Genomic DNA, 25,338 nt, shown 5'->3' with positions numbered 1-25,338 from the left:
TTCCTTAAACTACTAATTGTGCTTTATATTTTTCTATACTATTATCAGTGTATTGCTTTATTTTATAGACAAATCATGTTCTGATGATGTTAATATTATTGTATAGATTCATGATTTCCCATGTATTATGATTTTCTAATTGTTTTATTTTGTCTTTCATAGCTACAATCTATGAATCACAATCTGGACATTGGATTGCTTCATAAAATGAAGTCAGATCCAATTGTATTTCACTTATTTTAGCATTAAATTCTGTTAAATGAATAGTAATATTATCTTCATTCTTTTTACTAAGTGTATACATGTGTTTTGTTATGTGTTTATTCTCCATACATTGTTCAAGCTTAATAGCACATTCTGTCAGTTTCTGTTTCCATTCTGATTGATGTAATTTAGGTTCTACTTCTTTTTTAGTTAATTTAACTTTGTTGTCCATTAAGTCTGTTAGTTCTGCCACTTTTCCTTTTTTGTTAGGATCAGTGTTGTCTGTATCATTGTTGTCTGTTCTTGTTATTCTATTATCTGTTTTGTTATTTTTAATTATTAAACACTTGTTTGTATCATTGTTTGTATTGTCTATTTTCTCCCCTTCAATTTGAGGAGGTTTACCTTTGAGAAATTGAATATTTCATTTGATAGTAATTTTATTATTGTGCCAAGTTTTATGTCCTTTACTTTCATTGTCTAATCCTATCCAACAAGCAATAATACCTTACTGTTGTATTTTTGTAAGATTTTTGTTACAAATAATAATATATTAACTAAATTCATATATATTATTAATTGTTCTGTGTGTTCCATAACATTTATAGTGTAGAGTATTGTAATTTAAAGTAGCACATAGTGTTCTATTATGAATATAGGTAATATGAATTGCTACTTCAGCCCATAATGTAAACAGTAATTTAGTAGATGTTAGATATACTCTTACACCTCTAAATATAGTTTTATGTGTTTGTTCTGTTATTCTGTTCTGTTGTAGAGTATGATGTACTGTTAACCTTTGTTTTGTTCCTTGTGAATCTAAATATTGTTGGAAATCTTTACTAAGGAATACAGTATTGTTATTACTTTGTAAAAGCTTTATTTTAACTCTGTACTGTGTAAATATTTTAGTTGTCCATCATATGTATTGTGTATATGTATCAGATTTTGTTTGTAATTTGAGCATTATGCACCAACAAGTAGAATTGTCTACAATCATTAATAAGTAGCATATGTTCTTATATGTGTACAGTTCAATAGGACCAATGATATCAATATGAATAAGATCTCTAAATTGATTTGCAAGAGGAGATTGACATAGTTTTAGTATTAGTGTATGTTCAATATTTGCTTTTATACATTCAATACATTCTTTTTCTTTATAGTTTGTTATTTTAGTTGATAGTACACTTGGTTGTGTCTTTAATAATCATTTAATATAATTGTAACTTATATGTCCAAAGCATTTATGTATATCATAAATAGATAGTTTGTTCATTGTTTTTAATAAATGATTATTGTACAAAATATACAAGTTATTTCTCAATCATATATGTCTGATGTATTCATTACATAGTAATGTTATAGTACAATTATTGTTTGTAAACATAAAAGAATAACCTTCCCTACATAGTAGTGCTTGACTTATGAGGGAAAAGGTCATTTGTGGATAGTAATAGATGTTTTGTAATGTTATGATGCTTTTTTCTTGTATATTCTTCAGGATTTCAATACACATAGATCCAGCTCAATTAAGAGTCATTGTTAATCTATTTGTAATAGTTACAATTGTAGGAGTTATGTTGTGTACATTTGTTAATTGAAATAGATAAGGAGTAGTATGTATTGATGCACCAGAATCAAGTAAATCCATTGTTTACATATAGGATTTCTTGTTAGTTATGATTGTATTTGTAAATACATTGGTACATACCTAAGAAACATATTGTTCGAATTGTTTGTCCTGGTTGCTTGGAATAAGAGTGTAGGCATTATTGTTTATTTTAACATTGCCTTCCTTTAATTCAACATTGTTTTTGTTTGGGTTTTCAATAATAAATGTGTTTGTTGTGTTTTCTACAGTTTGATTTGTTTTATACACAATGTTAGCCTGATGTTTAGTGTGTGTAAGCTTTGTAGCTTCAGTAGGAGGTTTACAGCATTCCTTAGAGAAATGTCCTGTTTTTCCACAATTGAAACATTTTGCTTTTGTTGGATTGAATGGATTTGGTGGATTGAATTTCCTCCACTTATTGGCTTTATACATTGTATTAATACATACATTATTCTTTGTCCAATCATTAGAATCTTGTACTTGTTTAGCACAGTAATCATTGTAGGCATTCTGTAATGTAAGGATTAGTTGCTTTGGTTTGACTTTCTTATGTTCATTGACTGGTTTGCCTTTGTTTTGAGCATCAGTAGATTGTATTATTATATTTACTACATGTGTATATTACTCAGGAGTGGTAAGCAATATTGCTGCTTTGTATGTAGAGTTGTATAGTAGATCATTGTTAGCAGACAGAGTTGTATATGCTTCCTCAAGTCTGTCTAATGTATGTCCAAAATGTTTTACATAGTCTCTACAAATGAACAGTGCTGATTTGTTGATAGCCTTTTTATGTACTGTCTAAGGGTTAAAGCATTCTTCAAGCACTTTCATTAACTGAGGGATAGATGTATCAAAGTGTATATAGTTTGTCAATATTGTGTCAGCAATGTTATTAACTATGTATGTATGAATAGCCTTAGCCATCTCCCTCTTAGCTTCATTCTGTAGTTTATCCTTTAGTAAGTGTTTGAAGCATGTAGCTGTAACACTAGAAACAATACAGTAGTACTACATCTTGTAGTTTGCTTCAGTCTTAAGTATTGTAATGTTTTGACTGAAGTATTTAGGTACATCAGCTGGTTTACAGTGTGTATCTGTACATAGGGGAACTATAATGCAAATGTGTGCAAATGTATGCAAGTAAAGAGTTTAGAGTGTACAGTGGATGCATGTATGCAGGGAGCTCAAGACTCATAACCTGTTGAGAGGAAGAACTTAAGGGGGGCATGCATAGACAAGGGGTGAGGTGACAATTGACTGCTCAGTGTCTCTCGTCCTTATATTGTATGTATTCTAACTGAGACATTATGAAGTCATTGTCTTGTGGTTCGTCTGTTGATGAACTAATCATCTCATAATAACAGGTTTGCAGGAACAACAATAGCCATGGTGCAGAGACACTACTGCTGATGCTGCAACAGTGTAAGGTCCTCAAACTTATTGACCAGTTGCTACAGGGCATTTATTGCCCTCGCCTCATATCAGTTCTAAAGGAACTTTCATCGGTCAATAAATTGGTAGGCGGGCATAGCGCATGAGAAACGACATGCTTCAGGTACACCATCGATTCTCTATCACCGTTCGCATCATGACAAAGGGAAGAGAAGTCGAGTTGGCAGCTTATCACTGCTTATCCCGTGTTTCGTTACATGATTGAACTTTGCTTTGATGAGAGCTAGATGCACATTCATAGAGACTTGCGTTACAAGACTGCCCGAAAGGCTGCGCCCGTGTAGCCGCGGAGGAACCTAAGACCGTAAGATATATTTAGATGTTCTTCAAGAAGGCTGTCATGACAGAATCCATGTGACTATCGAGTAATCAAGAAACTTTAGAAACTTTATTCTATTACTCGTCTTCATACTCCTGTTATGCGAGAATGCAACATAAGTGAAGATGTAAAGATGTTTGTGGGCTTAGGGTGAGTGCATACAGCGCGATTTTGGGCCTCGTAAAATAACATGCTGCACTTCACCGTTCATATGTATGCTGAGAGTAGGCAATAGTCCTCTTCGCATGTACATGCGCCGTGCGGTATTGCCTCATCTGAGATTAAGTCGGGCAAGTCTCTTCAACAATGTAAGTGTATTAGGGGATTAGCGATCCTCGAATATATGATAAGGGGCCTAATAACCCAAGTGAGTAACCACAATAGTAGTAGAGAAAATTTTCTAGTTCGGACTCCACTATGGTTGCTGCTGAATAGGTGTTTCGCTATGGGTAAAGTCACCCTTTATAGACGGTTATGTGATGTGTTCTGGTCTTCGCTTGATTGATTGCGAAAGAAGAGTCCAGTTCCGCAAAAGCTATGGGACCAAAGTCACGCATTCAGGAATCGCGCCATCTTTCTTATTCATTTGTCCGACCGAAGGTATGCCATTGTATCCTTGATCACAGACCATTGACACAGAACCTCACCAAAGTCAATTTCAAATTCAACGTGAAAGGTGTTTACAATCTTTACGCATGTGCACCGGATGCAATAATACAGATGTATCATATTTGGAGTACGGGATATTATTTGCGCGGTAATTGATTTCTGTGTAAACTTTGTTGACACCCAAAATGGCAAGCATGCTGTATTTGTAAGTTTGGACCCACAGAGATCGGCGTCACTTTCGCGATTTCGCGACTTGCACACAAGCTTCACGAATACCCTACCGCAAGGAATATTACTGGTCCCTCATGCTCCTGAGCAACATATTGCTCGTAAAATTTTTTTGCAAGTAACGGCTTTCTACGGCAAATTTAGGGGAATGGAAACGCGCAATCGATAATTCTGCAAGAAGTCTTCCAGAACCGGACTCGGGCGGTATGATAATACATATTCTGGGTCCGGGCGTCGTGTCAAAGTAAGGGAATCCAGCGTCCATTCAAGACCAATGTCTACCTCTACACTCTTACATGAACCCCTCTTTCAAACGCGTCAAGAGCTCCTGCCTCGAGAGGAGCGTATTGCACTTTCTCATGTACGCAGCGCTGCGATTGCCCGCCGACTGCAGCTTACCGCCCATGATATCGAGAAAATGACACCGAAGTTCTGGGCGGCACACGCTGACCCGATTCTATTTCGCGATACGAGTGCAATGACGAATGTAACGATTCAGTACAACGTTGTTATCGGAACTCTTCTGGACAAAGGCAAAGGTAGAACTGACCTGACGGAACTGATTCAAGGGCTTATGGCCTATAAGATACTGTACGCTTCTCACTAGTCCTGACTCGTCGATAACTGACTGGAAGTGCTTAGGGGCCAGTTCCTGCTGACAGAAATTGGCCATGGTTTGGATGTGGTGAACATGGAAACAAATGCTACTCTTCTTCCAGATGGCTCGTTCGATCTACATTCTGCGGGCCCTAATGCGGCTAAGTGGGACATGAAACGTTCCTGTGCGGAGGCGAGAGCGCTCATATTTATGTTCTTTTAGGTGGATGCCCTCGACAGTTCCTGTTGGTTATCCATGCGTTGCAATCGTCTTTGCGAGACTCCTTGTCAAAGGCGAAGACTGGGGTGTTCGTCCATTTATTGTACAGCTCAACGATGGCAAGCAGATGTGCAAAGGAGTCCAAACCAGGCAAGTCTACCGTTCTCGATGCTCAGTACCACCCTCATCAGTCTTCCAGGCTCGCTCCACCACGGGACGATAGTGATCCCCTCAACCATTCATTGACTACATTCACCCACGTCCGCCTTCTTAGTACTGCACTCCTTGGACCTTTATCAAAGCCTGCATCTCTCCGCGAACAGTTCTTGTCCTCCATCTGGCGCGTCACCGTTGGCTCGCTTGTCATCTCGAGCGATGCCATCCCAAGCCTCAGGATCGCGGCGTACACAGTCGGACGGTACAGCCTACGTCGTAAGGTACAGGGTTCACTCTCCGCGCCCGCACCTATCATGCAGTTCCGTACGCAACAGGCACCTATTGTCTTAGCACTAGCAGAAGCGTACGTGCTAGATGCACTCAGGCAATGGGCCATCCCGATATTCTTGGACGATAGTTTGGACATAGATGTCCGAAGGGCAATATCAGCTGTGTCCAAGGTTTTGCTCTTGACGCATCATCAGTCATTGATTGAGGTCTTGATCGCACGCTGTGGTGCACAAGGTGTATTTCGGTATAATGGACTGACTTCCGCTGCGGTGCGTAATTATGCATCTTGGAATGTCTGTTGCTGAATATTGTACAGGGTCTAATACGAGGATTCGCCATTGGAGAAGGAGATTTATTAGCTCTCTCTATTCGTAAATATGCGTTTCTGTCTTCCTTTTGAGTATTCCTCACTGCTTGCATTGCAGGGCTTGCGACTGAACTTCTGCTCGAGCGCTACCAGGTACCGCAGACAGACAACCCCACATCGCTACTTGCACAACACGAAGCTGGGCTCATCTCTGAATGTCGCACTCTCCTCAAATCAATGAAAAGCCATCGCAGTCCAGAGTTTAATCGACAGCTTATCCCACAATGCCAGCCCATTGTAGAGGCTATCGGCTGTCGCATGGCCTACGATGCTGCCCGCGCACGGGGCATTCCCGAGCCTTTCATAGCGTTGTTTGAAGCGAATGCAGTGAAATCTGACCTTGCGTGGTATATCGAGAGGGGTCTGATTAGCCGTGAGAGGGCAAGGAATATGGAAGCTGATGCATTGGACAGGGCATACCCGTTACTTGAGGAATGGCTGGATAATGAAGAGAATGGGAAGCATGTAACTGCTCCTATCATCTCTGATGATACGTGGAAGGCGTTCCACGATACTTTACCCATTTACTCTGGCTCGGCGAATCCAGAAATAACTAACGGAATGGAGGCGGCGTCGAGAACAACATCCTCGAAGTTGTAAATTTAATTCGCTATACCTTTCGCTGTTGAAGTCCCTGTACCTGTACATCAATCCAAATGGAACATGTAAATATGCGTTAGGAACTGTTCGGATCTTCGTCGCTGGAAGATGCCCAGACGTTTACAGAGTGCTAGAAATCAAACTTAGACCAAAAACGCATTCAAGTTTCGGCATTGATGTTTCAAGCCTTTCTCTTCTTTTCTGTCCATCATGATCATGATAAGTAATGGAACTAATACATGAGAACATGAGCATAAAAATTCTCCTACATTTCCCGAGTCATGACCTCGCTTATAAAGTTATTTACCGAAGAAGCAGGCCGCAATTTCACACTGAACCCTATACGCATATAAAAATATTATGGATTGTTACACATCACTTTACGTCTTCGGTCATCTTCACGCCTTACTGACTCGACTGAGTCGCGTCCTAACCGAGTGCTCAGCAACGTTCAACCATGGCCGCTAACGCTGATGAGACGTGCGTACCAATCTATAAGTGTACTCATGGATTTCATTGATCTAACAACGGTAAAGCTGCATCTTCTGCATGATTATTGCTGGTAACTATGGCTTGGTCTCGTGAGGTGAGAAAGTGTCTGAGACAGTGACTACAGGGAAGATTCCCAGCTTCAAGGTCTACGAATCCGATCTCACGTTCGTGAACAGTTCGAGCCTTCAAGGGAATGTTCATATAATTGACATGAAATGAATTTATTAGCCTGGCGTTCCTTGATATCAGCCCAGTATCTGAAGGGCATACACAGGTTATTCCTAAATGTAACGTTTCGCTCAAATTTGTTCTGTCAGCCCTTGAACTAAGGAACATTACACTTTCAGACCATGCAAAGACAATCGGAGATCTGCCAGACGAATATCTTTCTGACATAGCTGTCATATGCAAGAAGGTCGCACTTGCCACAGAAGTTGAGCAATACAACATCTTGCAGGTTTGTTGACAGTTCTTCCAAAGTATATGCGTCTTAATATCTAAACGTACTATCCCACTCCTCTTCAGAACAATGGAAAGATGGCTTTCCAGGTAAGTACAACGCAAACTAAGAACATTTTATACCTGCAGCTCATGACTGGTTCTCAGCATGTCGACCATGTGCATTTTCACGTCATCCCCAAACCGAGCGAAACAGAAGGCCTCGTTTTGAATATTGAAACTAACTGGCCGCAGAAGAAGCCCTCGAAGGAAGATCTGGCTGTGACGCTGGAAAAGATGAAAGCTAGGCTATAAATTGTCCACCCGATATATTCGAATTAATCGTGGCATGGAATTGAACAAAATGTATTGATTGTTCCCGTCTTGTAATTTGCAAAATGCATATTATGATATAACAAATGAAAGCCAACAGCACGAAAAACAAAAGAGACCATCAGAATAAAGTAGGTGACGGTTATAAAATACTTTTTGTCCAAGTAATGTTATAGTCTCAAGCAACAACTTGGACTAAGTGCCATACTTCGGCTTGAAAAATGCTGGCGGTAGACCACGCAATATGTCAAGAAGCGGCCGTTCTACGACCAATAGTTCTCCAGGACTCAAGAAATCTACACATAGAATCGGACGGTAGCGTGATATGAGCTTGAAGTTGCTCATCGTTTCGTTCTCATTTTCGAGGTTTAAATCATCTGCCACTTCAGCGTCTGCATCTTCTCCTGGAATGGGTGGGCCAATATTCCTCTTGTCCTTGGACCTCGACTTTGACCTGGGACCATCACGAGGTCGTTTCTTGAGGAAGCCACCCCATCCGACTGGTGCATCTAGAGCAACGCGGCATAGCCAAGTAGAACCCCAGAACAGCGCATGGCGTCTATTATCGATGACATTATCGGACTTCGATGTTGGGGAAGAGTCCAGGGAAGGAGATGGAGGTTCAATGACAATGCCAAGGACACTGTCATGCAAGCTTGTCCAACGTCGTGGAAGATGCTCCCGTAGTGCGAGATGTGAGGCCCATGGTGCGAAGCGTTTCGCTTCGACGTCAAAGACGCCGATTGTTGAATCGGAGTGTGCTAAGATAAGCAGCGTTGCACTTGATGAAGCTGAAGAAGATGACAAGGACAGGGCAGAAGTTGACGGAGAAAAAGCGAGAGCGGTGACTCGGGAAGGAGACGTAGGGAGGACGGTATGATGCTGATAACAGGAAAATGGATCAGCGTCCGCCCGAGAATAGACTCATACATCAGACAACTCACCTGGACGGAATCAAGATTGAAGATATGTGTACGATACTGGCTATCCGTTGTTGCAAGCCATTGCCCATCAGGACTGAATGCTATTCGAATAATAAACGCACGCTCTCCCTCTGTTTCGCCATCCGATTCGTCTGAAGACGTCCCTTCCTTCCCGTCTTTCGCATTTTCCACGTCCATGTTCACGTCGCTATTCTCAGCTGTATTTCTTGTGCTTCCTTCATCATTATGCGAAGAGTCACTATCATCATCTCGTGCATGTGGAATGCCATTCGCACGTCCTGGCATGCCCTTTACAACACGTCCGTGTGCGAATAGTGCTCCACGTCGTGCATGGTGATCGAATTTTCTCAATACACGCGGTTCTGGTCGACCCTCTGTCGATCGGCCAGTGAGATCAACGACAAGAACACGGGCAGTACGTGCTAACGCAAGGACCAATCGTCCACTATCCGGAGTGAACCCCAAAGCACTGGCACCTTCTGGTTCTTTACTCGATACAGAACTTGACGACAAGTAACCTGCAAGCATTGGCATGAACGATTTGATGCGACGTGGTTTGATCCTGCCGTCCCCTGAGGCTACAAGCAGTTCGAAGAGCTTAATCTCATAGGTGTCTGATACCACGAGCCAATGACCATCGTCAGATATTGCACATGAGCAGATGTTCGTCACCACGTCTAGTTCCATGTCCAGCAGCTTTTCATATCCGCATTCATCCTCTTCTTGCTTCATGGCACCAGCACCAGAAGAGGGTCCATCCACGTCCATAGCCTGTGCTGCACGCAAGTCTGCTTCAAGCGCACTTGGGAGTCGCGCTTGTCCTACGATCCTCCATACACTTACGCCCGTGCCTCGTGAGCATACAATGAGGCGACCAGTCCTCGCAACTCTTACGGACGGCGAAATGCCTGTAGGATACGCAAGACGACGGTGATATGCATCTTCAAAAGTTGATATGGCACTCGTGGCAAGTGGATTGACTACTTGCTGAACGTTTGTACTCGCTGTCGCACAGGGAGCTAGAACAAGAGAAGCATCTAGACCACCCGAAGCCAGGATGGGTGCTATGCCGGAAAATGGACTTGAAGAGGTGGCAGCAGGGCGAACAGATGTGCTTATAGGAAGGTAAGGTGGCCAAACTGCAAGAGCACGAACGTCATGCGAATGCATACGTTTCGAGGTAGAGTGCACCCAGCGAGTAGACGATCTGAGTGATTCCTTCTCTGTCCTGTCTGTGTTGGATATTTTAATATGGGTGAAAAGGCAGACTTTTTGGTCTACGCCAGAGGTGAAAACCGATTTTCCATCCTATTTAAAGGTAAAAATATTATCGGTAATCGCATATTGATAAAGATCACTCACTGGTCCTATGGCCATGCATAATACATCTGCACCATGTGCAGTGAAACTATGAAGCTGAGTACATGACCGTGCGTCCCAAAACTTCACAACTCCCAAAGAATCACCTGAGATAATGGTCCCATCTCTTTATGACAATCAATACTGGGAGTAAGAAAGTGAAAGAGAAACATACGCGAGGACTCCGACAGCCCAGACCAGTGTCCTATCACCCCGAACCTTGTCCGTACTCATCCTATCCAGAACTCGACCAGTCTTTGCATCCCATTTTCTCAAGCTACTGTCGGAACCACCTGTCACTAGCCAAGAATCTGTCCATTTCACATCCTCGTCTTCGTCATCGTTATCCAATGCTTGACTGCCCTCTGTCCTTTGCGGAACAGAAGGTGGTATTGGTGGTCCCCAAGCGATACTAAGTATCCGACACTTCACGCGATCGAAACGTCGTAAATGCATCAGTTCATTGTCCGCGACGTCAATTAGTCTTATGCAACCGTCTTCACAACCCACGGCAAGCCGTGTACTTGCTTGGTTGGCAGCTATGCTCCAGATTGCTCCACCTTGCGAATTCAGAGTGCGCTACAGAAATTATTCTTAAAAGCCGAAAATTAAGCCGAATGATGCATCACTAACGAGGATAGTTCCAGATGCAGTGTCCCATTCTACCAGCTCACTTCCACCACCAGCGCTGAACAAACGTAAGTCTGTTCGGGAGGGGACTTCGTTGTACGCGAGCAAATGCGGATGTCGTAGTACAAATACTAGCGAATCAACTTTGGACGGATTAGGTCCATACAGGATCTAGAAACATTATGAACATATTGAATAAGGCAGCAACGAATGAACATACTTTCGACAATACCCATGCCTGAGGGGCTTTTAGCGTATGTTCTTGCTCTTGGGGAGGTATCGCCCATTCGTACAGCTCAATATTTCCGTTTGCACGGCCGACGGCAAGCGTTCCAAAACGACCCTTTCTTATCCGCTGAGTATTTTTGCGTCGAGAATCGCGCGGATTAGGAAGCGCGAGCGGAGGGAAAGCTACTGCAGTAATTGCAGCTGGATTGTAGTCGACAAATCGACATCGATGCACAGCATATGCTCGTGCATTTGATGGCTGGGCCTCCGCTTGAGAGCCGTAGCTTATTGTGGTTGGCATAGCAGGAGGAAAGTGCTTAGACAGGCTAATAAAGCATTACAGTGTGTGTGCAATCGCGTGCCAGACATGTTCAAAATTTTGTAGAGAGAGAATGTCGATCGACAGCACGTGCAGATTTGCCTTCGGCGATTTCTCGTTTCGTGTCTACCACCATTTTGTCCACCTACCACCTCGTACAAGGGTCTGCACGCTTTTCTTCTTTATATCACCATGTCTTTCTTTCGGGGCTCTTCTCCTTCATCCGCTCCTTCTGGAAACATCAATCCAGATAAGGTTGAACTTGCAACGGCAGAGTTCGTTCATTTACACCTCACTCTAGCCATGCAACTGACACAGAAATAGGCTGGATATGATTACCGACATGTACAATCGTCTACTCTCGTCAGAGATACATTATTCTTCATAGTTTATAGTGCTTAACTCTGACAACACGTGCTTCAAATTTATAGGATGTGCTACACCAAATGCATTGGTCAACGTTTCACCGACGGAGAACTCAACAAGGGCGAAAGCGTCTGCGTTGACCGATGTGTTGCGAAGTTTTTCGAGGTGAACAAGAAGGTTGGCGAGAAGATGCAACAAGCGGGAGCCAATGCACAGGCAGGCAATGCGGGCAGCTCATTTACGTCGCTATGATTTCGCTACGCCTCATTCCGTTTTTCACTTGCATACCCCGTTGCAATCGCTGGTCTTACATGGCACTTCTGCACAAAATTAGAGTTTACGATAAGGAGCCCCAGTATACATGCATGCTCTGTAATTGCATCCCAAATCACAATATATTCGAGACAGCCCAAAAAATAGCATTTGGAGAAGGAACAAGATGGCCCAGGAAAGCTATGTAGCATTTGGTGCTTCCAAGAGTATTATATCCGAAGGAAACGGAGTAAGTACAATGCTAGTCGAAGCACTCTTCCTTCGTTTTCTTGTGTCGATTCTCTGCGTGTTCGACCAATCTGACACGTCACAGGTCAGCTTACTATGCCTGGAAGCAAGACTGGAACATGGAAACTCTTACTGTGGTAGGCGTGTTGTTAACATCTAGTGGGTGTGACGTATGAGGAACAGGTCAGTAAAGCGCAAAAGGGTACAGGAAGCCGGTGAGAAAAAAAAAAGTGTGCACGTACAAACATTTGCCTGCAGACCTTGCATTGGATGTTCTTTGCTGCCTCATTGGTCTTTAATTGGCTCTTGGCTGCCTTTGGACCAGCCTTTTCGGCACGATCGCGTCGTTGCTGTGCTTTTGCACCCTGTATGATGAGCAAAATGCATCTGTCAGACTCCGGACGGATTGAATTATTTTGATAAGAACAACCGCACGTTTCCCATATCAAAACACAAACTGCAGAGTCAATAAAGAGAGAGATAAAAAGGTGATGCACTATTATTGAGATGAAGACAGGAGAAGACTGACTGAGTGACTGAAATGGCCTGGACTGGAAGCAAGCTGTCACTGACTGAAAATCAATCCAAAACCAAAAATATCTTCTGCACGTGATTGCCGGAAACAGAACCAACAATCCGTTGATGATCCAGGTTGGGCACATTTCTCCTGCGTTGATTCAGAGTGTGAACATTACTCCGGCTCTTTATATAGCCCTGCGTTTACAGGATTACAAGTATATAAACTGCATGCTGCTCCGTCATGCCCTCTCCAGTTCACACCCAACTCGTTCTCTCCGCCAGTTTACTAGAACTTATAGGCTCAAGATGACCAGCGTCTCTGTTACAAAAGTATCAGGCTTAGACCTAAACGCGGCCCGGGCTCGACTCGCAAAGGATATGCAAATAGACGTGCTTACAGCTACTCAAGAGACTGATAACGAGGCCGCGCGGAGGGAAGTCGCTAGGACGTTCACCTGTGCGTGTCTCTGCGCACACACCTGTACAGGTTCTTTCACTAACATTATTTCGAGCCCAGCGGATACACGTACAGGTACACCTCCGAATTCCTTTCCATGTTCCGAACCGCGTGATTCATTCATGGTATTTTAGTTCCTACACCGGAGATGCAAGCATATGCATTCAAGGCTTCTCTTGGTGATGATGTCTACCATGAACCGGCAACACATGCTCTAGAACTTGCTATTGCCCGGCTCACAGGCAAGGAAGCCGCGTGTTTCATGCCCTCGGGAACAATGTCAAATCAAATTGGAATTAGTACTCACCTAAAGAAACCTCCATATTCTATACTGTGTGACCAGCGTGCGCATATATTCAAGTATGAGGCAGGGGGTCCAGGTTTCCATCGCGGCGCATTGACAATACCAGTCCTACCTTCAAACCGTGAATTTATATTTTATTTTATTTCTCCGACTTCACAAATTAACTGGGATTGCATTTAGATCACCATTTAACGCTTGAAGATATAAAATCAAATGTCATCCTTGGCGAGGACGTTCACTACGCACCAACACAAATCATCGCTCTGGAAAATACGTTGAACGGAACAATTATTCCTCAATCCGAAATTCTCGCTATCGCTGACTTCGCTCGTTCCGAAGGGATCGCCTTACACCTTGATGGAGCACGTTTATGGCATGTTGCGGCCGAGACAGGAACGCCGTTATCGGAGCTTTGTGCACCATTTGACAGTGTTTCACTTTGCTTTAGCAAAGGTCTTGGTGCACCTGTCGGGTCATGCCTTGTTGGAACGACAGAATTCATTCAGCATGCACGTCGATTCCGCAAGCTGTTCGGTGGCGGCATGCGACAAACGGGTGTATTGGCAGGCGCCGCGGCGTATGCCGTGTCCAATAATTTCCCTCTCCTACCCAAGGTACACGAGCTGGCCCGGACTCTCGAGCGCGGGCTTGAAGAGGCTGGTTGCGAGATCCTGAGTCGTGCCGAGACATGTATGGTCTGTTATTCCAATTTCTATGCTATCTAAATCGTAACGTCAACCCTTCACACGCCAGGTATTCTTTGACTCTTCGCCAGTCGGCGTGCCGCTCGGTGAGCTCATCGCACGAGCTGCAGCACTTCCAGAGCCAATCCACTTCCTTGGCTCACGTCTAGTGGTGCACATACAAACATCTGAGGAGGCGGTTTCCGACTTTTTGGCTCTCGTACGCACGATGGCAGAGGAGAAGTGTGCTGCAGGTTTTGTACGTTCTGAAAAGAAGCCCGAAACGAACGGCACGACCTCTGTTTATAAGGATGTTTACCTTAAACAAGGAAGGAATCTAGTTTAACCAAAATAGAACGTCTATGGAAGGATAGATAGGTGGAATTGTTGATAAGCACCATGTATCTTGGATTAAAGGCCTTTTGTTGTGAAATTTACCGTGTGATCCATGCTGACGCGTTATTGACGCTTGTGTACGCGTCTGGTCATGTGTCAGCACGTGCCTTCACGTGTAGTAAACTTTTCCATTTAATTGGATTAGCATATAAAACGGTCCATTCAAGAGTCGAGGCATGGCATTCATTCTTCGAGCTGTCTTTCGACCAACTCTGCTAAACCGTCCATTATCGTGCAAAATAACGACAATGTCTAGCACTGTAGCTCCGTTCCTCGTCACTCCAAATGATGTGCAGTCTGCGTTGAACTCAGCTAATGATCAGAAGAAGGTTGTCCTGCTTGATGCGAGTTGGCATATGCCGAACTCTCCGCGCAACGGAAGGGAAGAGTTTGGTGCGAAACGTCTGCCTGGGGCTCGTTTCTTTGATCTGGATGGCGTCGCCAGCTCCCATGAATTGGGTTTGAAGCATATGATGCCCAAACCAGATCAGTTTGCCAAAGCCTGTGGTATGTCCAATACTTCGTCGGGTAACGGGTTTTTGAGTTAAGATCTGATTTCGTGCAGAGGGTTTCGGAATAACCCCCGAGACGTTTGTCGTGCTGTAAGTCCAATTATAAGTTCACAGTACTAGTGGACTGCTGATAACCTAACCATTGAATTGGCATAGGTATGATGCGCATGGAGTTTTCAGTGCCCCTCGCGCTCTGTTCACATTCCGTGCATTTGGACATACCAACTCAAGCGTTCTTGATGGTGGATTGCCACGATGGGCGGCGGAGGGACTTCCCATTGAAACCGGAGACTCTCAGAAGGTTGATGAACCAGCAAAAGTGTCGTATCCTACACCTGAGTATGATTCCACCGTCATAAAGAGTGAGGATTATAACTTGCGAAATTATTTGAAACGAACGCACTGCTGAGTCTGTACGCAGGTTATGAGCAGATAGTTTCAAACGCCGAGCTGGATCCGGCTGGAGAACCAACTACTGCTCTAGTCATCGATGCAAGGCCTAATGGAAGGTTTGTAGTTTCTTTTTATTTTCCATGGCTCGGTACTCACAAATGGTCCTTTTTGCAGATTCACAGGCAAAGACCCCGAACCTCGCCCAGGACTCTCCTCAGGACACATGCCTCACGCTTTCTCACTCCCATTCAATGCCTTCCTCCAAAAGAACACAACTCCTTCAGGTGACACATATACCACTTTCCTCTCAGCGCCAGCTGTTCGTCAAACACTTAACAACGCTATCGGTGAGAAGAACGCACAAGATGTCATTGACGGAAAGAGGTCTATTGTCGCAAGCTGTGGAAGTGGTATGTCTGCTGCCATCTTGTGGCTTGGATTGAGACTGCTGGGTGTTGAGAAGCCCATGTTGTATGACGAGGTGCGAGCTTGACTGTTGTGTCCCGCATAATCGAGCTGACTTGGGGTCTTTTTATCTGGCCTCGTTAGTCTTGGACAGGATACGCCCTTCGTAAGGAAAGCAAGATCGTCAAAGATATATAAATCAAATAACTCGGAATCGGCCACTTCCTATCAATATCTCGGTCACAGATAATTATCAGTTTCTCTTTTCACAAACCAGGTTTCAAACTTCATGGAATACATTATCCCATCTTTCTTATTTGAATATTCCCAACCGACGGAGCCGGATGCGATGCGGATGTATGTGTTGAAACTCATATGCATATGATTGTCCAGTTTGAGTTCGATGACGTCTAGCCTTCACGTTGCAAACTGAAGTGTATATTATAAGACTGCTTAATATTGACTAAATAAGAAGGTTTAATCTAATGCCGGTACCTTCTGTTTTGACACTGACAATAATCTTGGTCAGGAAAGCAAGATTTAAAGATATGTAAACCAAATAATCGGAGCCAGCCGCTTTCCACCAGATTTTTGAATACTGGATAATCCAAATCATCTCCATCAGCTCCTGATTCACAATTAACTTTCCTCTTTCTTGGGTACGGGAATGCATTATTCCATCGTCATTATTTGAATATTCCCAGGCGACAGAGACGGATGCGATGCAGGTGTATCCGTTGTCGGGGAAGCATATGATTTCCACTCCGAGTCCGATGACGTCTAGCCTTTCACGTTGCAAAACTGGAATGTATACTTACGAGACCTGATTGGCGTTGTTGAAATTTGTTCCTGAACTGAACCTTCCTAGTCATCCGCAATCTAAGGAGTCATTGGCGTCAGATTCCGCTGCACTAACCATACATACTTCTTCATCATATCTCGGCGTTATCCGTTCAATAGGGGTTTAGTCAAGCAAATGTTGTCAAAGAATGACGGGGACGTCATTCGAAAGTCTAATACATCTTTTGGTATGTACTATACAAAAAAGCTAGGCCTAATCGACCAAGAATATAGAAAACTCCAACTTCCACAGAGTGCTACGAGTTACAATACATCTATAAAGCAACCGAATTAACTCGTACACCTAGGATACCCGATAGACAGATTTGATAAACGAATGTTTGTTTTGAGATTGGTATGGGGACAACACGGAAAGCAAAGATCGAGATGGGTTTAGTGAGAACGAACGAACGAAAACATTGGGGATGATGAAGACGAAGATAGGTCGAATTTGAATAACTTAGACCAAAGACTCGATCAAACGATAAAAGTGAGAGAAAATGATCGTGGAAAACATATTGATAGAAGCTCTGGCCATGGGAACCACCGCGGCTAAAAACCAAAACTGAATGCGATGAAACTCTCGATTTGCCATCCTGAAGATGAATTCGGTGTTGAGGTGTAGCTTGATATTACGTCAATTCAAAGTAGCGCCCGCACTTGCTTTGCTTCTTCTTCACATGTGATACGAAGCCCTTGACACCGCAGTCCGTAGTCCGTAGTCGCAATTTAATCGCAGTCATGGTCGGACTAACACACGGTGTTTGAATCCGGATGACGTACACAGCAATCTTCAACCCAGACGTTGGGGGAGTTGGATGTGTTAACTGCGATCTGGGGAATACACCACGAGAACCACAAGAAAGGACCGCAGACGGGACTTCGTGAGGTTCGGAATCGCTATTTGCGGATACGCTCCCGTGGTCCGGTAGTTGAGATGTGTTGGTTGACAAAACCGAGACGTCTAGTTGAAACCACTCCATCTGTAAGAAGATGATTCATGCCAGAAACAGTTTGAGCCTCGAGATGGTTTGATTCGACGAATGAGACTATGCCGGGCCGAGTAATTCGATAAAAGGTGGTTGTCGGTGTGCAATGTCCGGCTTGCCAGCCGCGAGTGCGCCACGACCACTGTATTGCACTTCAAATCGCACCCGCTTACCCTTCCGGAGGACAGTAAGGCTCCATCTGATTTAGAGAATTGCAAAGTAACAGACACAAAGTCAGCAACGACTCGACAACAATCAAGCAAAATAAATAAAAAAACCATGACGTACCCTTCAAGCAGGAGAACATTGCAGTCCTTCTTGGCGACTTCTCTAAGGAGCTGCTGACGGGCAAAGATAAGCGCCTTGCGTCCGTGTTCTGCACCTGAACGTGTTGATTGGCTCGCCCATCCGCTGGAGCGCTTGCTCGACGCTCCAGAGTGTGATTCGAACACATAGGTGCCGCGTGTTTCTGCGGAAGAGAGATGGATGATGTCGACATCTGTGTGTAAAAGTTCGTAGTTAGAACATGATCGGGATAACGACGGATTAAAAAAGAGCATCAACAAATGACGAGTGATGTTGATGAGCACCGCCCAGTGCAGAAGGCTGTGTGAACGGTAACTTACCTTCGTCGTCGTAGAAAGTCGGGACAGGCTGGACAGACTTGTGATCGACAACCTCCCAGGGCGCATCGCGTCGGCGAAGGAAGACACGCATAAATTGGTATATGCGTGCGGGTGGAGGTGACGAGGCCGAACCCTTTGGAGTTTTAATGGAAATGGAAAGCATCTGCACGTCGGTCACCCTTATGGGAACAACGTGGTGTGGTAATGTGGCGAGGGGTGTGTCTTGGCTTCTATTGAGCCGGAAGCAACGAGGTAGGTACTTGATTCGACGGTAGGTGTGTTGTGGACGATCCGGTAGTGGAAGTCGTTTCTCGAGGAACTGGGTTCATGTGTTCGCGAGAATATCACATTCGCGAGGTACGAGGTTGAATCATGTCGCTTGGTGAAGGCTCCTATAAGTACGAATGCGCTGAGAATGCGCTGCGGGATGATTCAGGGTGCATTATGAATATTGGCGGCAGAGACGCCAGACAGCACAGCCACAGCATGTTACGAGCGCGTTCGGCTGTTTATACTAATTGGGCCATGCCGAAAGCAAAACGCATACGGCCCCGGTGCGGATGTTTGAGAGCCTGCGGTGTGTGGGGGACGGCAGTCCATTTTTGATAGTCAGCATCAAATCGCACCGGATAGATCTCCACCTCAAGAGTCAAGACGCTTTGATCGCAGGGCAGGTGCTTCCCCGGTTTCTTGATGATGATTAATCTATCACTCATTATGAGACGTGTTCGCAACAACGACGAATGAACACGTTTGCCTAACGGCAAGGCTCTAGTAGAGTTCTTAATTAGTGTACTAACAGATAGATATGATTGATGACAAAGTACGATGCTGGCTTGCATTTCTGCGACGCATCGGACAGTATTTTTTCATGACTCACGACTTTGCAACGGACCCAAATGACCAACTTGCTCAACAAGCAGCAACGTCGGTCTCTGCCAGATTCCTATAGGGTCAGATCGAGTTTGAGACATACCCTCTGCGCCGGCACAGCCAACAAAGAATCGGTATCGATCCGTAGTTGCTTTCCAACGCAGTATACGATTACAGATAAGACGCAGTCCAGGTCCGTAGTAGAACCATTTACTATGTAGGCATATTGCGTTGAGCCTAGACTACTAGTGAAGGAGGCTAGGAAACCCAATATGATAAGATATGGATGACAAAAGAGAACGTGTCAATGAGCGCCGGACCCGAGCCGATCGGCTGGAACAATACACGTCAACAACATAGGTGAGTGTTGAAACTGGATGCCACTATTAAGCCCCGCACGGAAAATGATACGTAGCATCTTAACGTGTCCATCAACAACGTGTGTCTTAGTCTGGGTGGTCTTACACTTTCAGATCTCAGTCAGTGAGACAGATACTGTGTTCGAATAGCCATTTATTTATGGATATCCAATATCCGGGTATGGCCTCTTACGCAATTTGCAGAAGCGCAGACACGAACTATCAGATGCATCACACTGACGGCTAGTAACACTGCATATCACCGAGTCATCTTTTGGCAGGCACAGGTCTAGTCATAAGGCATCTAGACGGCGATACATCCAGAGAACTGAGTTTGGTGCACCGAGGAGATATATCCAGACGACGGGTGCGGCGAGTACACGAAAGAGCATAACGATTAAACAAGAAGCCTCGACAATATGTCGCCTTGCGGACCGTCAACCTGTTTGCGGCGACTTGGAAGGCATCTAGACTCTCCGTTTTCATTTGAACGAAATCAAGGACCGCTCTATATTCCACTGTATGCTCGTCTTATCACCACGAACTCAAGGTCTACACCGCCATATGCATCAAGAAGCACCCTCACTCTCCACTCATAAGCTCGAAACGCTTACGCGCCATTTACTCGCTGGTAAAGCTATAGTAAAGAAGATGCTTGTTAGACGCGTCTACATTCATTTTGTTTGAATATTCTCCACATACATTGTAAGCGCCGCGCAGTTGGAATGACATAGCTCGAAAGGATTAATATGCCGAGTGTCACACACACAGCCGATGTAATGTAGTATCCATCTCGTTCTGTCACGCATGTCCCGCCGAGGTCTGCGCAGTGTGCCTTGCCTAGATCAGAGACACATTCGGTTGCTAAAATACGAACCAGAGAAGATGTCAAGTAGTCTTCAGAGGTTGGGTGGCCAGTAAATGATCCATACCCTCAAGGATTGTCTCGCTCCCACCATCATTAATCTTGCAGGTCGCGATTGTAAAGAAGTCGACGCCCTTTAACACAAAATAACGGGGCCAGGTTCCACCGAGGTTTGTGAACGTGTTCAGGAGCTGTAAATACAGAGAGCATAAGTAAACAGGATGACGCAAACGGGTTGCAGAACTAGGAATTAAAGATTCGGAGTTGGGAACTTACCGTCATGTACGTTCCTCCAATGAGCGGGTCCGAAATGCGCGTATGAAACGCGCTGATTCCTACAAACTGTATTGTCCTGCAAGAATGATGAATAAGGTCATTGCTTGCGCGCATCGGACTGAATAAGTCGAGACGTACACCGAGACACCCTGTAGCACTGTCATTAACACGAGGAATATGAAATATGAATGACTGATAGGCGGTTTGGGGAATTTTGAAACAATGACCGCCCACAAGGCAGCGAACCCGAGGCGCACCCATCCTGCAGCAAACCAGGGTCGCAGTGGTTTATCACCCAATGACCAGCGCGCGGTGAGGTAGCCTAAGAGGATCTGACAGGGGAAGTCGATAAGCACTGCGAGGGCAAGATCCTCGCGACCAAGCCCTTTCTCAACGAGCTTTAGAGACGTCGCCGCTTCATTTGCTTGAAATCCGACTTTACAGATAAAATGCATTATTAATAGGGACTGGACGTCTGGGAAACAATCAGTGTAAAGTAACGATCAGATGGATGATGTTGCCTACGTGGGAGCTTGCAGATACTCCATATGAGCTTGTAAACTTTTACAAGATCCATGTCCTCGTCTGCTGCCGAGGGCTTTTCCTCTTTCTTCACGAAGACAAGCCAAAGAGTGACAGCATAGCAGACGAAAGTCCAGAATTTTAAGTAGCCCGACAAAGTGAGGACAGGAACGCCCCATCTCGCTCTTTAAATAGACTCAGGGAACAAATTGTACAGATAACAGACTTAGAGCTTACGCGAATGCCTCGCTGTTTAGAGCAAGAAAGACAGTAAATGAAGCGAAGTACCCCGTATTAAGGCCAATTGTTTGGCACGTGGAAGCGTAGGATATATTTTCTTGCGACAGGAGCGTGAGGGCCCAGCCATCAACCGCAATATCTAAAGTTTGCTTGCATGAGTGGAGAAGATGCGAAGGGTGCTGAGATCACTTGCCTTGAGTAGCGGAGAGCAGAACGAGAGCAGTAAAAATGAAGGTGAGTTTATTGATATTGTCGGCCGGCTACTTCGTGTCAGAACGCGAGAAGCTTAACATCAGATTGATGCATACCGTTTCCAAGAGTAGCCCTACGTTGTTCGACATCCAGAACATTAAAGTCCCTATAACGAGTTGCATGGGGATGATCCACGATTTTCTTCGGCCAATTGTCGGGAAGTAACAGGAATCGACTATTGGAGACCATAACAACTTTAGAGAATAAGGATATCCAGCCAATGCAAACTTCCCAAGCTGCGAATATGACAAGTGTTCTCGAAGAAGGAAAGGAACGGATCCTAATGCAAGCCCCAGCTAACAAGAAGATTCACGTCATCGAGGCACACACGGAATAATCATAAAGTGACCTACTGGCACTCCTTGGATGAGGTCTGTATATCGTAGAACTAATTAGTATCTGTGGCAACTTACGCAAAAAAGCGACTCACATAGTACGATGAGTAGTGCCATGCCACGCTTGTCTTGCGTCGACATACCCCCCTTGTGCCGAGGCCTGGAAAGGTCCCCATCACCGACAGCAGCTGCTCTTCGTTCATCTTCGTTGAGGAGTGTTAGCTCCTGTTCTTCCCATGCGTCGCCGTTGATTGGTGTCCGCGGTGGAACACGGATACTTTCTAACTCTATGGAGGACGACACGGCTGGATACTTTGAATTTTTTGGCATAGGCTCGGAAGAGGGCTCGGGCGAGCGAGATGAACGAGGAGTTGCCCTGCGACGCTGTCTGGGTTTATTCCTCGACTTAGGAAGCCGGTCTGTGTTGTTGTCAGGGCGGGACATCAGCCGGGATAGTCGTGCGTGGAGGAGTAGTAGACAACTGAAGCGGCGGCCTATCCCGTTGCGCGTACGTGTCATGCGCGTTTTTGGAAGCAACATCAGACTCTTTTCTCAGCGCCGATCACCACTAAAAGTCATTTTCACGCTCTTTTCTCCAGGTCCCGGTTGCTCGTCGTCCTCCCTGCAATGGGCAGTTTCCTCTCAGATTGATGTACAACTGCTCTTGTATCTATTACTTGGATCGGAAATTTAACTTCACGCTTCCGCTCAACCGGGACAAATCTCGTCTTGGCTGCAAGAAAGATGACTAAATGGAGAACAAATGATGGACCTAATAAGGACAAGTGTGCTAAATTAGTTCCGTCTTCTTCAACTGCTTGATTTGATTTGACATGTAAAGCAGCATGCATTTGGCCACATATCTTGCTTTCTTTCCACCATCATCTCTTAACCAGCTAGTTTACAGTCGTTCCCTTCTTTCTTTTCCGGTTGCTCAACGACAATGAAGGCAATTGACATTGCATGGCAGCTGACAGCATACGGAGGAATCGTGCTGGGATTGCTCGTGCTTGTGCAAGCCCTACGTGGTCTTTTCTGGCTTGTTAAACTGTTTATTATCGCTCCGCCTCGCGATCCTCTGAGATATTTGCCTGGCCCCGATGCTTCTAGGCTAGTGAATCACTTCAACGAGGTCATGGATCCTGAACGTACTCCGTCCGTTCATGAGGATTGGGTACGAAGATTCGGAAAGACTTTTCGATATCATGGGTTCGGAGCAGTACGTGTCAAAATACTGTGAACAATAAAACAGTGTGATTTACAGGTTAAAAAAAGCATGATTATCGTCTCATGACATTTGACCTCCGTGCGGTTTCCCACGTTCTCAACTCCCCCGCATTCGAGAAACCATGGCAGACTCGAAGACTTCTGTCTCGCTTGCTTGGTCAAGGTGTGTGATCTCGACTCTTATCACGATGCAGTGTCTTTACCCGTTTGTGAAGGTGTGTTTGCAAAAGAAGGTGAAGAACACCGCATAAAAAGGAGGATAATTGGCCCTGCTTTCACACCACAAGCACTAAAGAACATGACTCCTGTCATGTTTCATAAGGTATTCCAACTGTTCTGTTATAGATCCCAGCTTCTAACTATTGCAGGCCGAAGAACTTAGGAATAAGTGGATATCGATGATCACAGACGGAACCAAAACTAAATGGGATGGTATTGTTACTGGTCTGCCAAAGGAATCCCTTCCGAAATCAAGGCCAGGAAACGAAAATCGGGAGAAGGGCCTTGTTGATGAAGCATTGATTGACGTCGCGCACTGGGTCTCACGCGCAACATTCGATGTCATTGGACTCGCAGGTTTCGATTATGCGTTCCGGTCCCTTGAGGATGAGACGGAGGAAGTTTATCTCGCGTACCGTACAATGTTTTGGGCTGCAGATAAAGGACCTGGGTTCAAGCGTATTGCAGAGCTCTTCTTCCCCATCATCGAGAAGCTTTGGCCTGATGAAGGTATTCGCCAAGTTAATGCATCGCTACGACCTATCAAGAGGAGGGGGGAGGAAATCGTTAGAAGCAAGAAACAAGCAGTACTGGCGGAAATTGCAAGCTCAAAGGAAATTTGGGACAAGGACATTCTTTCACTGCTAAGTAAGTCTTACAACAAGAACTTTTCGCTACTTTTCTAACGCAAACCACCAATAGTCAAGGCGAATCTGTCCGAAAACGCGTCTACTCGACTTTCCGATTCAGAGCTGCTAGACCAGCTTTCTACTTTTTTGGTGAGTATATCGAGTATATCAAGTAAATGGGACTATTCCAATTCTGATACCTCCGATTCTGAAGTTTGCTGGGTCCGACACCACTGCAATTTCTATCGCTTGGGCTCTCCATTATCTCGCACTCGATCCCACAATTCAAAATCGACTACGAGAAGAGCTTGCGACTTGCTATGCGGACCCTTCCACCAACACTGACTACATCGATGCACTCGACAACTTACCTTTCTTGGATGCCGTCGTTCACGAAACTTTGCGTCTAGCACCACCAGTCCATGGTACAATACGTGTTGCGATGAAAGACGAAGTGATCCCATTGAGCGTGCCTGTCACACTTCGCACTAACGAGATAGTGACTGCAGTGCGCATCCGAAAGGGAAGTTACGTGCATATCCCAATCGAAGGTTTGAACTACAGCAAAGACATCTGGGGGGAGGATGCTTTGCTTTTCGGGTCTGTCCACTTACACACTTTTCTTGAATCCTTGCTCATCCTGACATCTTACAGACCTGACCGATGGTTCACACTTCCTGCTACCGCCTCGCACCACCCAGGCCTAGCAAACGTCATGTCCTTCACATTCGGACCTCACGCATGCATCGGCTGGCGTTTCTCCTTACTGGAGATGAAAGTATTCCTTGCGTCGCTCGTCCCTCACTTCGAGTTCGCACCTGCTGCAGAGATCAAGAAGTACAATGCTATCGTTACGCGTCCTTATATTGAGGATAGATTTGAACATGGCCCCGCTCTTCCTCTTAGGGTTTCGAAGTTCATTCCTTAACTAGCTTCGAGTTGATATTCAACGCAATTTGGGCAATGATCTTGACAACAATTTATAATCATATCTCTAACTTATTGTTAATTTTGATTCTACTTTCACGCGTCTGCATTCATTGAAACGTACCAGTGACCAGATTGTATCATTCACCCCGCCCTCTTCTTTCTTTCTCTTACTGTTGACCTTTGTGTAACCTACAAAATTGATGAATGTATTTCTAACAC

The 25,338-nt window shown here is 44.8% G+C and overlaps 12 protein-coding genes across 12 annotated transcripts; 6 read left to right on the top strand and 6 right to left on the bottom strand.

Annotated features, from left to right (window-relative positions):
• The first annotated feature begins 4,827 nt into the window (after positions 1-4,827).
• Positions 4,828-6,721, top strand: FOMMEDRAFT_19615 (uncharacterized protein). Its single transcript, XM_007265912.1, has 6 exons — positions 4,828-5,018; positions 5,070-5,189; positions 5,248-5,394; positions 5,444-5,960; positions 6,008-6,062; positions 6,117-6,721. The coding sequence occupies exons 1-6, from the start codon at positions 4,846-4,848 to the stop codon at positions 6,656-6,658; spliced, it is 1,554 nt and encodes a 517-aa protein (XP_007265974.1). The 5' UTR covers positions 4,828-4,845; the 3' UTR covers positions 6,659-6,721.
• A 336-nt stretch (positions 6,722-7,057) lies between these two features.
• Positions 7,058-8,024, top strand: FOMMEDRAFT_122096 (HIT-like protein). Its single transcript, XM_007265911.1, has 7 exons — positions 7,058-7,138; positions 7,195-7,220; positions 7,275-7,314; positions 7,379-7,437; positions 7,498-7,607; positions 7,676-7,699; positions 7,757-8,024. Exons 1-7 carry the CDS (start codon positions 7,116-7,118, stop codon positions 7,901-7,903), a joined length of 429 nt encoding a protein of 142 aa, XP_007265973.1. The 5' UTR covers positions 7,058-7,115; the 3' UTR covers positions 7,904-8,024.
• A 92-nt stretch (positions 8,025-8,116) lies between these two features.
• Positions 8,117-11,383, bottom strand: FOMMEDRAFT_133654 (WD40 repeat-like protein; the record flags this gene model as incomplete). Its single annotated transcript, XM_007265910.1, has 8 exons — positions 8,117-8,298; positions 8,389-8,702; positions 8,748-8,803; positions 8,866-10,173; positions 10,228-10,351; positions 10,400-10,803; positions 10,858-11,025; positions 11,075-11,383. 8 exons carry the CDS (start codon positions 11,381-11,383, stop codon positions 8,117-8,119), a joined length of 2,865 nt encoding a protein of 954 aa, XP_007265972.1.
• Positions 11,384-11,593: 210 nt separating this feature from the next.
• Positions 11,594-12,019, top strand: FOMMEDRAFT_83876 (uncharacterized protein; the record flags this gene model as incomplete). Its single annotated transcript, XM_007265909.1, has 3 exons — positions 11,594-11,676; positions 11,726-11,764; positions 11,833-12,019. 3 exons carry the CDS (start codon positions 11,594-11,596, stop codon positions 12,017-12,019), a joined length of 309 nt encoding a protein of 102 aa, XP_007265971.1.
• Positions 12,020-12,281: 262 nt separating this feature from the next.
• On the bottom strand, positions 12,282-12,712 carry FOMMEDRAFT_155497 (DUF1909-domain-containing protein; the record flags this gene model as incomplete). Its single annotated transcript, XM_007265908.1, has 4 exons — positions 12,282-12,339; positions 12,402-12,424; positions 12,511-12,633; positions 12,704-12,712. 4 exons carry the CDS (start codon positions 12,710-12,712, stop codon positions 12,282-12,284), a joined length of 213 nt encoding a protein of 70 aa, XP_007265970.1.
• A 253-nt stretch (positions 12,713-12,965) lies between these two features.
• Positions 12,966-14,641, top strand: FOMMEDRAFT_146323 (threonine aldolase). The gene is made up of 5 exons (XM_007265907.1): positions 12,966-13,244; positions 13,305-13,319; positions 13,379-13,669; positions 13,729-14,243; positions 14,302-14,641. The coding sequence occupies exons 1-5, from the start codon at positions 13,016-13,018 to the stop codon at positions 14,575-14,577; spliced, it is 1,326 nt and encodes a 441-aa protein (XP_007265969.1). The 5' UTR covers positions 12,966-13,015; the 3' UTR covers positions 14,578-14,641.
• A 177-nt stretch (positions 14,642-14,818) lies between these two features.
• On the top strand, positions 14,819-16,352 carry FOMMEDRAFT_19611 (thiosulfate sulfurtransferase). The gene is made up of 6 exons (XM_007265906.1): positions 14,819-15,134; positions 15,193-15,229; positions 15,296-15,501; positions 15,561-15,648; positions 15,707-16,013; positions 16,082-16,352. The coding sequence occupies exons 1-6, from the start codon at positions 14,876-14,878 to the stop codon at positions 16,133-16,135; spliced, it is 951 nt and encodes a 316-aa protein (XP_007265968.1). The 5' UTR covers positions 14,819-14,875; the 3' UTR covers positions 16,136-16,352.
• Positions 16,353-17,329: 977 nt separating this feature from the next.
• FOMMEDRAFT_155495 (uncharacterized protein) lies at positions 17,330-17,760 on the bottom strand (the record flags this gene model as incomplete). Its single annotated transcript, XM_007265905.1, has 2 exons — positions 17,330-17,402; positions 17,438-17,760. 2 exons carry the CDS (start codon positions 17,758-17,760, stop codon positions 17,330-17,332), a joined length of 396 nt encoding a protein of 131 aa, XP_007265967.1.
• A 66-nt stretch (positions 17,761-17,826) lies between these two features.
• FOMMEDRAFT_83102 (uncharacterized protein) lies at positions 17,827-18,483 on the bottom strand (the record flags this gene model as incomplete). Its single annotated transcript, XM_007265904.1, has 3 exons — positions 17,827-17,965; positions 18,055-18,265; positions 18,393-18,483. 3 exons carry the CDS (start codon positions 18,481-18,483, stop codon positions 17,827-17,829), a joined length of 441 nt encoding a protein of 146 aa, XP_007265966.1.
• A 188-nt stretch (positions 18,484-18,671) lies between these two features.
• On the bottom strand, positions 18,672-19,496 carry FOMMEDRAFT_19609 (uncharacterized protein). Its single transcript, XM_007265903.1, has 2 exons — positions 19,273-19,496; positions 18,672-19,163 (listed from the first exon to the last, which is right to left on the bottom strand). Exon 2 carries the CDS (start codon positions 19,106-19,108, stop codon positions 18,902-18,904), a length of 207 nt encoding a protein of 68 aa, XP_007265965.1. The 5' UTR covers positions 19,109-19,163; positions 19,273-19,496; the 3' UTR covers positions 18,672-18,901.
• A 420-nt stretch (positions 19,497-19,916) lies between these two features.
• Positions 19,917-22,563, bottom strand: FOMMEDRAFT_107026 (uncharacterized protein). Its single transcript, XM_007265902.1, has 11 exons — positions 22,210-22,563; positions 22,133-22,152; positions 21,836-22,075; positions 21,721-21,787; positions 21,525-21,666; positions 21,291-21,472; positions 20,904-21,240; positions 20,766-20,841; positions 20,557-20,680; positions 20,327-20,488; positions 19,917-20,261 (listed from the first exon to the last, which is right to left on the bottom strand). Exons 1-11 carry the CDS (start codon positions 22,556-22,558, stop codon positions 20,218-20,220), a joined length of 1,743 nt encoding a protein of 580 aa, XP_007265964.1. The 5' UTR covers positions 22,559-22,563; the 3' UTR covers positions 19,917-20,217.
• A 428-nt stretch (positions 22,564-22,991) lies between these two features.
• On the top strand, positions 22,992-25,263 carry FOMMEDRAFT_107025 (cytochrome P450). The gene is made up of 7 exons (XM_007265901.1): positions 22,992-23,333; positions 23,390-23,504; positions 23,557-23,663; positions 23,710-24,208; positions 24,263-24,339; positions 24,404-24,789; positions 24,844-25,263. The coding sequence occupies exons 1-7, from the start codon at positions 23,058-23,060 to the stop codon at positions 25,115-25,117; spliced, it is 1,734 nt and encodes a 577-aa protein (XP_007265963.1). The 5' UTR covers positions 22,992-23,057; the 3' UTR covers positions 25,118-25,263.
• Positions 25,264-25,338: the final 75 nt, after the last annotated feature.

Source organism: Fomitiporia mediterranea (assembly GCF_000271605.1).
Source record: "Fomitiporia mediterranea MF3/22 unplaced genomic scaffold FOMMEscaffold_5, whole genome shotgun sequence".
NCBI classification, from domain to species: Eukaryota; Fungi; Basidiomycota; class Agaricomycetes; order Hymenochaetales; family Hymenochaetaceae; genus Fomitiporia; species Fomitiporia mediterranea.
Note: the sequence above shows the minus strand (reverse complement) of the source record. Positions and strands in the feature narration are given on the sequence as shown.